This window comes from Dendropsophus ebraccatus, chromosome 1 (genome assembly GCF_027789765.1).
Source record: "Dendropsophus ebraccatus isolate aDenEbr1 chromosome 1, aDenEbr1.pat, whole genome shotgun sequence".
NCBI classification, from domain to species: domain Eukaryota; kingdom Metazoa; phylum Chordata; class Amphibia; order Anura; family Hylidae; genus Dendropsophus; species Dendropsophus ebraccatus.
The window spans coordinates 192,473,759-192,487,455 of record NC_091454.1 but is presented as its reverse complement, the minus strand read 5'-3'; the positions used below and the strand labels follow the sequence as shown (position 1 = coordinate 192,487,455).

At 42.0% G+C, this 13,697-nt stretch overlaps 1 protein-coding gene across 1 annotated transcript; it reads right to left on the bottom strand.

The window, feature by feature from the left end:
* Positions 1 to 261: 261 nt before the first annotated feature.
* On the bottom strand, positions 262 to 13,089 carry BMP10 (bone morphogenetic protein 10). Its single transcript, XM_069957604.1, has 2 exons — positions 12,651 to 13,089; positions 262 to 1,272 (listed from the first exon to the last, which is right to left on the bottom strand). Exons 1-2 carry the CDS (start codon positions 12,967 to 12,969, stop codon positions 338 to 340), a joined length of 1,254 nt encoding a protein of 417 aa, XP_069813705.1. The 5' UTR covers positions 12,970 to 13,089; the 3' UTR covers positions 262 to 337.
* Between the last annotated feature and the right edge of the window lie 608 nt (positions 13,090 to 13,697).

Sequence of the window (13,697 nt, the reverse complement as noted above, 5' to 3'; positions counted from 1 at the left end):
TGCTGGACTACTGCAAACCGTGCCAGCAAAAATAGCACAACAAGATATACAAATAAATCCGCTTATCAGTTTCAAAGTGACATATTGCTTAATTGGCAAAAATCTTACAGTTTAGTCCCATTTAGAGATGAAGTTATCAGCAGTGTTGAGTTTACAGAACCAAGGTTACTCTGGATCGCAAGGCAATAGGGCACCTTACCGAAAGTGGAGGCTTTGCACTTCATAGACCTTTAGAAACATATATTAACTGTACACACCATCTTAAATAAACTCTTTAAATAAGGAAATACAAAATGTACAAATTTACAAGAAAGCCGCCTTCTCCTTCCATAGTCTACTATCTGCACCCACATTCTGACACTACCATGCCTTCGTATTTGAACTTGTAAGTAACTACTCCTGCGTCAAGATACAGGATGGATATGGGATCCAGTTTTGTTGCTACGCAGCAAGCTTTAGATGCCTTTTGTGAGTTTTTCATATGGATCAGAGTTTGGACAATGGCGTGTTTAGTTGGCGTGACATTTTCTGTTAAGGGATAGGAACAAACCCCCCGGCACTCATAAGCCTCATAACCTGCTGGGGCAATGATCCACGAGTCCCAACCAATTTCCTTAAAATTGATGTAGAGTGAGGTCTTCCTGCAAGTGTTTCCCTTTGCGTTTCTTCGAATGCGGGAGCTGGCATCATAAATAATGTTAGACCTCATCTGCAGCAAGGACTCCTCACTTGGCATGTTCCCCATGCCCCCAAAATCTAAGTTCTCTTGGCCTAGGTCCTGTTCATGGCTTATCATCTCATTCAGTTCCTCCTTTTCTTCTTTCCTTTCGCTGCTTTGGTCATCTGAAAAAACGACAAGCAAAGGTTCATGCTTGGTCTCTGGCCGCACATCTATGTCCAGCTTTGCGTCTGTGGCGTCTTCAAGGTCGATGTCTGGATTTTGTAAGTGAACTTCCAGCATACGGGTTGTGAATTCCGACCTGCTCCAGCGATGAACACCCTCAGTGATGTCAAACATTTCCCAATCACTGACTGTTTTATATACCAGCCTGGAGGCCAGTTCCACCATCTTGCTCTCTCCTTGATCATCACTACGTACTTCATAAACAGTGATCTTCCTGCTCACTCCTTCATAATGCACCCTGTCCCTTGGAACCAATATGTAGAGCTTCAGCTCAGCCATTACTATTGCTTCATGATGAGGAATAGACACATTGAAGAGAAGAGGGTATTTCTTCACCTCTGGGACATCACTGTACGGCATGGAAAAATCTGTTCAAAAGATATATAGATATATTAGAACTGGAGCCAAAATATAGTGTGAGCAACAAATGAAACATATAGTATTATATTACAGTGATAACTAAAGCAATAAAGTTGCTTAGAAACCAAAGTGTAGAAACAGTGTGTCATCGGGTTATTATACGAAAAATATACATGTATGCATTAATAGTCTCTTTGAGATAACATGTCATATAGTAACACATCACTTAGTAACATAATAGTGAAAACAATTCTGAGATTCTACCAAAGACACATGCCCATGAGCTACAGGTAAAGACATAGGTGAAGAAAGGTGCAGGTTGAACAACTTTTTTGGCCACAGATCCACTTACCTCCCTGGCTCCAGCTCTGCCTCCCACATCCCGCTGCTCTGGGCCCTTGGTGTGTGGCCACTTCCTGGTGTTAAGAGGTGATGTTGCAGGCCTTCTCCGCCGTTCAGTGGCTATAACAGTGTCCCACCTCTGCCACTAAATGGCTGAGAACGCCTGCAATGTCACTTCTCAAGACCAGGAAGCAAACGCACAGCGAGAAAATGGAACAGCGGAATGCTAGCGGCAGTGGAGGTAAGTGGATATAATCGTTTTCACCCACCCCCTCCCTGGACATTGCCAAGAAAGGGGTCCCAGCTGGAGCACCTCTTTAAAGTAGCTTCCTTTTTTTTAACCCTTATTTTACAGCAAAACATAATTACAACTGTCTAATAATTTAATGTATAGGTAAATAAAGTTATTGTACTTCTTTTGTTGTCTTTCAAGATTTCCTTCCGCTGCTAATACTAGTCTATTGTCTTCATCCCAGCTTTCTGTCTGGTATACATCCAGTAACAGACTTCCTGTTTCTTCTGTGCCAACTCAATCTCCCTCCCACTATACCTTCTTGACTACAACATAGTGGGAGGCAGACAGAGTTGGCTGAATGCTCAGCCAAAGCCTACAGCAGGAACAGAAAGTCCATTAGCGGATGTACAATCCACAGGAAGTTGGGTTACTGAAGAAAACAGAGCGGACAATTTGTATCAGAAACAAAAGGAAAGCATGAAAGACATATTAATAATAGGTTTCATCATCGGAAAACTCATTAAGCAGGTTCAGTTTTACTGCGGCCACTTCCAATAGAACCATGAAAGAACACAGAAACACACAAAAAATACCATTTACTTATATATGTTTCATCATTTGAAAACCCCTTTAAAGGAGAAGTCTGGCGAAAATTTTTATTTACGTATTGTAATCCCCCCCCCCCCCCCAAAAGTTATACAAATCACCAATATACACTTATTACGGGAAATGCCTGTAAAGTACTTTTTTCCCTGCACTTACTACTGCATCAAGGCTTCACTTCCTGGATTAAATGGTGATGTCACTTCCTGGATAACATGGTGATGTCACTTCCTGGATTAAATGGTGATGTCACAACCTGGATAAAATGGTGATGTCACGACCCGACTCCCAGAGCTGTGTGGGTTGTGGCTGCTGGAGAAGATCCATCATCATCCTATCCAGCAGCCACAGCCCGCACAGCTCTGGGAGTTGGGTTGTGACATCACCATGTTATCCAGGAAGTGACATCACCATTTAATCCAGGAAGTGACATCACCATTTTATCCAGGAAGTGAAGCCTTGATGCAATAGTAAGTGCAGAGAAAAAATTACTTTATAGGCATTTCCTGTAATAAGTGTATATTGGTGATTTGTATAATTTTGGGGGGGCAATACAATACTTTAACATTTTAGCCGGACTTCTCCTTTAAGAGTATGTTCTGACATACTTAATTGGAGTGGATTTAACTAGTATAAATAAATAGCTGAAATCTGCCCCGTCAAACACACAGCATAATATCTGCAGTAAATTAAGAATTTGGAAACCTATCTTCAAGATGTAATTTGGCTAAACAATACGGGATGTATAGTATTTTAATCGAACAACATGTTGAAACCTCTTCAAGTATCTCTGGTTTAACAATACCGATTACCATATCAAGCAAATTCTTCAATGACTGAGGTTCATAAAATTTAGGAATGTAAACATTTTGCTCACTGTGCGAAAGTATTTTTCTTACGTTTCGTTTTATCCACATGGCGCATAGTTTGTGTGCATCCTACTGAGTGCATATCGGAAACATCAGCCTTACCTCAGATCTAGGGGCAAAGTCACTGCACTTAATGCATTTCATATACTGCGGATAAGGTTTCTCACAGCTATATATCAACCTGCATTGAATGTACGGTCACCGCTCTAATGAACTGAGAAGATTCTCTAATCAGGACTCAGCTCTCCAAACCTTATGAAGCTTTGTATTCCCTTGATCGTTGATCCATGTGCATGGAAACAAATCATGATAGTTTGAGTGTTGCCATTACTTTCCTATGGGGCTTCTATCAAGAAGTGCACGAAAACAAGAAATGTCCATCTACAATGACCATCCCCCCAAATTCCAATTCACCCGACACACCCTTACAGTTGCTAAGAGCAGGTGCCCTGAAATAGTCCAGCTGAACAGACAGGCCTGCTTAGTGTCTGTTCGCACTGTCCCTGGCTCCGTCCCGTGCTGTTAGCACCTTTCTTGCCTGGGAACTTGTGCACTGAACATTCGCACACTTGTTTAAAGCAGGAGAATGTATGTATTTACAACATATGGTGGTGTGCCTCAGATTAAAGCATCTGCAGAGTTGACAGGGTGCCATAGATCGTGCATTGTGAGGACTCCGTGCTAACAAATAACATACCTTGTGAATTGTTAGACCTTTATCTCTTAGTTCAACATGATTTCCATATGCAGGAAATGGTTGAGTAAACTATGTTGTCTACATACATAGCCTCCAAAATTGTGTATGAGACATTTGGAAGGAAGTTGTATCTAATAAGATAAAAGATGGTCAGGCCCATTTCCTGTGTTATTGCAACTTGGCCATTCCTTCGCATCCAATATTCATGGGAATGAAAATCGTCAAAATGGAAGGCGTCAAAGAAGACGATTGCACATACTATACATTGAATGAGAGAGGGACACCAAGTGTCATGTTGCAATACATATGAAGAGAGGGACCTCATCAGAGCACGGCCAGTCTTAAGGTATATGGCACCCTGAGCATAATTTGTTTTCGGCACCTGCTCAGGTTTGCTGGGTTCATGTATCAGGTCATGGCCCTGGAGCACCGAGGAATACATGGGAGTAATTTATTTACACAGGCTCCCATAGGGGCTTCCTATACAGTATCTATCGCTTATTTTGTAGCCACCTATTATACTACCTTGTAAATCAATGTCTGATCCATAAAAAGGTTTTTAGAAATTTTTGCCTGCCGTTGGTACAGAGCAAGGTGCCGACCGGTTGGATAAGGGACCTTTAGGATAGGCCGGGAGGCGTCATAGAAACAGTTATCTACAGATCGGTCTTCTTTCTTATTAAGGAGACTTACAAGGTAGCTACCTCCAAGGTTGCACTAAAGAACCAACTTTCTTCCTTTTTGGGGGAGATCAAATTTGCATACCCTTTTCCCAGGTAACTCTGCCTGGACTATAAGGGCTGTATTAGATGGCTCGATCACTAATGTAAAAAAGCATGATCTGCTAGATCTGCGATCGTTTATTGAGCCTATTACATGGCTTGATAATCCTGCAGCAAGGGCTGTATATATATATTGTTAGCAAAGTCCGTGCAGCCCTTGCCCTAGTGTAAAATAATGAACATTATATATACCTCTCCATTAGAGATGAGCGAACCGGGTTCGAGCTCGAGTCGAACCGAAGCCGAACGTTCAGTATTTGATTAGCGGTGGCTGCTGAACTTGGATAAAGCTCTAAGGTTGTCTGGAAAACATGGATACAGCCAATGACTATATCCATGATTTCCACATAGCCTTAGGGCTTTATCCAACTTCAGCAGCCACCGCTAATCAAATGCCGAACATCCGGGTTCGGATGGACTCGAGCATGCTCCAGGTTCGCTTATCTCTACTCTCCATGCATCCCAGTGTCCCTCTCACTCCTGCCCTATGCCAGCGGCCGACACTGGAACTTCTGGGCGGGTCTCTGAAGTGACAAGCCGTATAACGTTTATTTTTTTTTCACACAGTCATCAGCTGTCGGCCGAATATCGCTATTACACGTAGCAATGCGAGCACGGTGGTCGATGATTTTTAGGCTGGAATAAATGACAACGATCAGCCAATGATCGTTTCATCAGCTAATCGCTGTCTTTATTACGCGGATCGACAATCTGCTGAATTGGCCTTATTTGGCAGATTAGCGTTCTGTGTAATAGGGCCCTAAGACTCTACTACATAGGCTGGTGGTCTCCTCAAGAAGAAGTGTTGCTCCCTTAGACTTGTGTGTGTGGTTAGAAATTTAACAATATACAGTACCTCTTAAAACATGAATCAATAGTGTTGGGGCTGATCACATAAGACTCGCAGGGTGTACTTGGTTGGCTGTCATTGAATAAATTATTTTGTCACCGCATCACAAGGAAAATAGGTATTCTTTCTTTACATTATAGGCAAGGAGGTTGTTTTTGATAAATACAACCAATCTATGAACATAGGAAATGCTCAGGGGTAACTGAACCGCTAATGAAGTTTTAATTACAATCAGGTCTCAGGCCTGGAAAGAGAGGGGCCCAGTACGGGTATTGTTTGGTTACTTGTGGGACTAGTTACACATCAGTGCTAATACTGTAAACCGGAAGAAGGGGTTTATGACTAAAACATGTTTATAGGGACGGAGTGTTATCAGCTGCTGTATGTGAGTGCGGTTCATTGCTGAATATGACTAGGGCTGAACTCGGTTACTGATGAAGTGTAAAGTATCTTATGTATCAGAAGGCTAAATCTAAGTATCAAAAGTGACAGTCTATAAAATAGCATTGCACACAAAATTGTTAATTTGGTTCATGTAAGGGTGGTATTACACGGAACGATAATCGGCCGAATTGGCTCGATTCGGCCGATTATCGCTCCGTGTAATAAATGCAACGATCAGCCGATGACAACGATCATCGGCTGATCGTTGATATAATTTAGAACCTATTTTCGTCGGGCGCCGACCGCGCACCGCTGCGTGTAATAGCGGTGCGTGGCCGGCGACTAACGATATACATTACCCATCCACGTTCCAGGGCTGCTCCTGCCGTCCGCTTCTCCTTGCGTCCCGCGCGCGCTCTAGCGTCACAGCGGCCTGTCAGCTGATAGGCCGCTCAGCCAATCACAGGCCGCGGCGGTCCCGGCCTATGATTGGCTGAGCGGCCTACCAGCTGACAGGCTGCTGTGACACTAGAGAGCGCGCGGGACCCCCGGGAGAAGCTGACGCAGGAGCAGCCCTGGAACGTGGATGGGTAATGTATGCCAGTTTAGCAAGGGCTGCAAGGACATCGGTAACGATGTCCTTGCAGCTCTTGTCAAACGATTATCGGGCCGTGTAATAGGTCCAGTAAACGAGCAACGATCTAGCAGATCGCTGCTCGTTTACAGGTATTATCGGGCCCTGCTCGGCCCGTGTAATACCACCCTAAGAGCAATAGTATCAACTACTACTAAGATCAGTGATAGCAATACAGTGATAGGCTTCTAAATACCAACCAACATGAAGATAAGGACATTGTTACAGGGATTGTTGGGGATTAGATAAAAGGATCTTCTCTTTTTTTCCAGAAACACCACCACTCTTGTTCTTGGACTATGTTCGATACTGCAAATTATTTTTATTCACTTGACTGGAGCTAAGCTGTAATATCAGAAGCGGACTAGAAACAACAGTAGTGCATAATATGCCATCTCAGAAAACCCCTTTAATGTCCAATTTAGGCTGGGTTCACACTAGTGTAGTATAGACAAAATCTCCATCTAGATTATGGCTGCAAGTCTATCCTCACCTATGGGTCTTATGACCTGAAGAGATATCTTCTCTCATTTCCGTGCTTTTTCCAGGTGTTTTTTCCATCTAAAAGTGAATGCATCATTCGCTTCAAGCTGTGCACATGAATAGAATGGTGTTGGGGTGGGGAAGCCATTGCCGTGGCCCTTTTTTGAATCGTAGCCCGTTTCCTGCACACGGCCCTGATCTATTACTGAGCACTGGCCGGAGCTGAAGCACTGGAGACGGACCAGCCCAGCCCCAGTGGGAGGAAAATCCTGCCCCTTAATGATGCAGCTCCATGATGCTCTATAATGGAGCTGCGTCATAGAGTGGCAGGGTTTTCCTCCCACTGGGGTGGGGCCGGGACAGCACCGTATGTGAGAATTGTGCTGCGGCACCGGCTTTCCCGCGCCGGTGCCGTACTATTCATCTGCAGGACTTATAGCGAATGTACTGATAGTACATTCACTTTTTTTAGGGCCGGGTTCACACAGTATGGCACCGTTTTGTGACGCCCCTGTGTCACAGAACGACCGGTGTCAGTGAAGTTCATCCCAGACAGTACTGCAGTACCAGCCGGATGAACCTAATCTCTTTTGATTTAGATACGGGCACATTCCGGTGGGCCCACATTTCAAATCACCATATTCAACAATGTAAAGTGCGGCCAAAGCCAGACTTTACATTGTGTGCTCTGTCAGCCTTGTTTGGCCACTATTTAATGAATGCGTAGACGCAGAGAATCCCGGCTGGAGTGTATACAGAGTGCATACACTCCGGCCTGGATTCCATAGACTTTAATGTGATCCATACTTTCATTAAATAACTGCAACTACGGCTATTGTTTTATGAAATTATACAGAGTGTGAACTTAGCCTAAAAATGTTGTCTTATTATGGCAAATAAATTCAGAATTTGACTGGCAGCAATCGGTAACCCTAACCTGGCCATGGATGTTAGATATATATCAGTTAAACCTGCTGATTTTTATGTTTTTTATGTAGTTTATGATCAGATATATTCATTTAAGTAAATTTCAGGTTGTCACATTGTTTGGTTCAGTAAATGATTCCGAAACTACAAGTCACATGATTTAATAGATGTGGTGAAGCTTTAGAATGCTTAATAACATTTATAGATAAGCAACATTCCAAAACAAGCACACACTCAAAACCCATGCTGATCTGCAATAAAATCTCTGGCCAAATGGTGGGCGCCATGTGTGGCCTTACCCTCGGGGTCTAGTAGACACCCTTTATATTCTATAGCAATGAAATGAGAACCATTGGTTAGTTGCACATAATTATAGACTCCGTTATCTAAGTGAAAACCTCATGGGCAGATTTATTTTCTGTGATGTGTCATTCAGCCATAGGAGAGGCTAGTTTTACACTATTTCCGACTGAGTCAGGCTGCATTAGATTAAAATTCACTGGCCACAATAGACTATGAAAACCACAAGGATTGAAAATACCAAATGAGCAGTAGAACTCTAAAAAGTGGTTTCAACAAGACTTTTTGGGGAAATTATATTTAGGTTCATTCCCAAGAAGACTGGAAAGTACGTAAGATGTCATTGTTATGATAACTATCCACGATTAATAGATTTTCCATGAGGGTCTAGCAGGTTTATCAGTCAGTGGTGGCACCTAAGTAACACAATTATAGAAGCCGATCACTACGTATTAAAGGGCATCCTTCAGAGGGATTCACATGATTAGGATGGATGGCCTCTGTAATGGGAATAGGCAAGGCTTTGTTCCCTTGTGATTAGTTCCAGACTGTATTTTGTCCAACTACACTTTTCATTTGCCAACTCTCTATAAACGAGACTATGGTTTGATACAATGATCCTCACAATTCAACAAAATGTTCTGTTACTCTTAGAAAGTCTTTCTTGGGAATAGGATGTAGCTCAGCCCCAAGTCCAATAAAACTTATACTAATGAACTGCAAAAAAAAATGTAATGTCAGAAGTAGAAAGACTGGATTTGACAGGACTTAGCCTTGGAACAGGGAAGTAAAAGTCAGTTCATCGACAGCCTTAACTTTCATAGGGATACCGGTGATGTGTGACGGTAAACATTGACAAACTGAAATTCCTAATTCAAGTTTGGTCATCAGCAATTTGGGTAAAAAGAGATAGGGTTCTAGATCTACCTAATATGTGTAAGATATAAGATTTTTTAATGGCTCGATCTACCGTTTTTCCCTGAAAATAAGACGCCCTCCTAAAATAAGACACCCCAACTACTCTACCCTCTAGCCTAAAGTAAGGCACCCCCCCAAATAAGGCACCCCTACTTTAAACTAGGGCACCCTCAAAAGTAAGGCATCTCCCGAAAGTTAGGCCATCTGTTGCCACCCACGGCCCCCCAGGTCTCAATCCCCTTGTGGGCCTTCACAGCCTCTGCCGCATACTGGTCCATGGCCCCCATAAGCACCGCATGTTCCACCGCATGTTCCACCGCACATCCCGCTGGCATGTCCCGCTGCTGATGCCCTCTTGGTCCTGCTGCTGATGCTTCCCTGCTTCAGCAAGGATGTAAGTAATCCGGGGAGGTCAGGGGGATGTCTTATTTATCCCACCCGGCCGGGGGAGAGAAATAAGACATACCCCGGAAATAAGACATAGGGGGAGATTTATCAAACATGGTGTAAAGTGAAACTGGCTCAGTTGCCCCTAGCAACCAATCAGATTCCACCTTTTATTTTCCAAAGAGTCTGTGAGGAATGAAAGGTGGAATCTGATTGGTTGCTAGGGGCAACTGAGCCAGTTTCACTTTACACCATGTTTGATAAATCTACCCCATAGTGCCTGTTTTTGAGTAAAAGTTAACATAAGGCACTGTCTTATTTTCGGGGAAACATGGTACATGAATATTCCAAGTAAAGGGCAGAATTAACTAGCACAGCCTTATACCATTGTCCTAGCAATTAAAGAACATTAGCCTTTTGGGTCCAAGAACATAATTGCCTTAATGATATTTTGCATGCAAAGGAATGGCTGTGTGACGGCCATGTAAAATATTTATCGAGTGTACTGTACTTTTTCACAATGTATGGCCCACTGGGGAGCAAGAGAAGTTTAACCATAATTAAAGACAGACGTCCTGTTTGTATATCATACACTTACAGATTTATTCTGGGGGAACGCCAGCCTGACTCTGTAAAACACCCTTTATAGTCTAAAGGGTTACGGAACTAGGGTTAATATGTAACTACCCTCAAGTGAATATTTAAGGTTGTACGTTGATATGTAATCTGACAGCGCATATCAAAAAGGATACCACCCACTAGTTCTACCATGAAACATAACACCCTCATCAACCTTCTCTCTTATTGACACAGTGTGCTAAACATTTACAGGAATTTTTACGTTCCTTAATGTAGCTTCTGAAAATAATGGAAAAATCCCTATGCAATTTGGATATCCTATAGTAAGAATACTATACTTGTATATAATGTCAGCTCTATAACATTCTCAGAGCTGCAGACATGGGCACATAGGTGATTGAGAGATAAAAGAAATGATACATGTTGCCTAACTGACGGCAGATTGCAAAGTTATAAAATCATATTTTCCTTCCAAGTTCAACTCATAGAGGCTTGGCTGAGCAGCAGTATGCACCACCCTCCCCATCTCTCCCTGCCCTGCTTGATTGACGTACAGGATATTCTGGCACTAGGTCTTGTATATCAACGATCCAGAGCAGGGAGGGGCAGGGTAGAGAGCAGCCGAGCATGCCGCAACTCAGCATGGCCTCTATCAGTTTTGAGCTTAGAAGTAAAATATGATTTTCTAATGTTACAAACAGCCAACAGGTGTCATTAGTTCTATCTCCCTATAAGCTATTTTCCTTTGATGATGTGATTTAAAGCTGATAGATTCCCTTTTAACTGCTGCGCTTGCATCTTAATGAGATGGCAATTGACAGTACTAGGAGGTATGACATGTTAAGTAATCAGGGGTGTAACTTGATGAACCTAAACGAATCATTGACTTCATTGACTAAAAAAAAAAAAATCTTTTTTTTTTTATCATACACAAAAAAGTGGTTCACCACCTTTTTGTATATGTTAAAAGTAACCATTTAAAAATTAAACAATCCATGATATGGACAGGAAAAACGCAGTGTGAGCCCAACCTTAAGGTTATCCCAAAAAACAGTGCCAGCATGGTTCAGTGGCCCGATTTGGTATTACTCCTCCATACCATTTACCTAAAAGAGATTGAGCTGCAATACCAGACACAGCCTGCTGTCAAAAGTGGTGCTGTTTCTTGAATAACATAGTCCCCTTTCTCCAGTCCTCTACAAAATCTTTAAGAGCAAGGCTTTACCCTAAATCCTGAATTTACAAATATTTAAACAATATGTATAGTAAGATCAGTTTCAGCTTATTTTACTTTAAGAACACTTCCTTTAAAAAAAAAAAAAAACGGATTCCAACTCCCAAAAAAAAAAAAAAAATGGATTGCAAAAAATACCCAACTGTAACCTCCAGCAAGACGTTTAGGTGAGGCCTTTCCCACAACAGTATGACTTTTATGTGAGCCTGGAGAGAGATGACTTGATATAAGAGATGAGAAGCAGCTGGAACTATTGTATAAAAATCTCTGATAGTTTGAACGTTTCGCTTTTGTGAGCAAATAAATTGTGAAATGGTTGGAGGGTTGGAGATATTCTACTTTCATGTCTCTATTCAAGAGAAGCCGGGAACTTCAGAAGAAAACTCACGTGCACAAGCCAACTGAGGTTAACTCTTCCACTGCAATTTTTAAAAAAAATAAGACTTGATATGCATCTCTTGGATGAGGAGCTGATATATAACTCATAGGACCATCATATACATAGAAAAAGAAATTGTACCTACAGTAGGAAATTTATGCCATTGCTTTGGATGTCAACTATATGTTTGTAATAATAAATTTTGGCTGTCAGTATGGATGTCCATAGTATTCCTCTGGGTACAATGTGATAATGTATATTCTGTGTCATTGAATTTTTTTTTTTTTTTACATATGGAACACTTAGGAATGCACATAAAAAAGTAGGACTGGAATGAGCTCCACACGTGGTCAAGCCTTCAGGGATCTTGTTATATAATGAGCCAATGTCAAAGAAGATCGTGGGATGTCTGCTGTTGTGACAAGTTAACTAATCTGCCCCCTTTTCTGGTCTATAGAGTTTGCCCAGACGTCGCCATACGCATCCTCTCAAGAGCTCCTCGATGGATGCACCTAGCTGCCTTCGATATCAAAGACATATTCTAGAAGCATCTCTTAAATAATTTCATTTCCGAGGAGACAAAGAGCAAAAAACTTTACGAGAAGTAATTTTAAAAAAAGAAATCACGATTAAAAAAAAAATAATAATTGAATTTCACCAATAGAATCAAACTCTCCAAACCTTATGTTTGGCTACCAAAGAATCTTGGATAAAATAGTTGTGTTTTTGAAGAAAAAAAAAATTTTTATGACAATTAATGACAAGTTTATATCTGTGTCTTACCTTCATTTTTGAAGCTGCGTACAATGTTGGCCGAAGGCATCGAGGTTCTGTCCGTTGCAAACTTGTTGTAGAGTTCCAGCATGTACTCTGGTGGCTCCACTTTGACAGGTGCCTGCACCGGGATCCCGGAAAGGTTTAAGGTCTTCAGGAAGTCATCTTTCATAGTTTCCAGCAAGGAGTTGAAATCGACCCCATCCTGCTCAGAGAGGACTTCGTCATATAAAGGCAAATCATCTTCCAAGCCCATGATGGGACTAGTGGATACGCAATGCACCAGGAAACCTAGGACCATGTATACCCGCAGAGAGATGGCATCCATGTTCAGCGGTTGCTTCTGCTCTCAGCTGCCAGTAGTGGTGTCCGGTGTATGTGTTCTAATCTCTTGAGAGGACAGTCCTTTTGTCATCTGCAGTTGACAAGTATGGAAACACTCATCTGAAACTTGTGACCATTCTCTCTCACACATACACACTCCTTGCTCTCTCTCTCCCTCCCTCTCTTCTTCCCTTTTCAAAAACGCCAGGTTTCACTAATTTGATAACATGTCCCTACAGCATCCCTGCTTCCCTTATCTCCCACACTAGAAGCGTCTCACCAGATTTCGCTGCTATCTCCGAATCCCACTTTTCCTAATGAGCATTTTGTAAACATTTCCATATTCTGACACTGCCTGTGAGATAGGCCAATTTTTCTCTCTGCTAAAGAGGAAAAAAAAAAAAAGTTTGCCCTTGTTCTGCAGCTAAACTTCCCTGTTGAAGTCTGCCAAAGTTTCCCTCGGAGAAGTTTTATGTGATTTTTAGCTAGCATGCAAGAAGCATGTATAGGCTCGGAGTGAATGAATATATTTTTTCCAGGACAAATTTACATTACCGCTAGAAGCTGCTTTTCTGAAAGATTATACGTTAAAGCCTGAAAGTAAAAAAAAAAAAAAAAGAATTGGATCTTCCTCAGAAGAAGGATGGGAAACGTTTTTTGTCTTAACTGTAATATTATGGAGGTCACAACCTTATGCAGGGATACATGGGCCTGCAAGTAATTTTCAGCAAA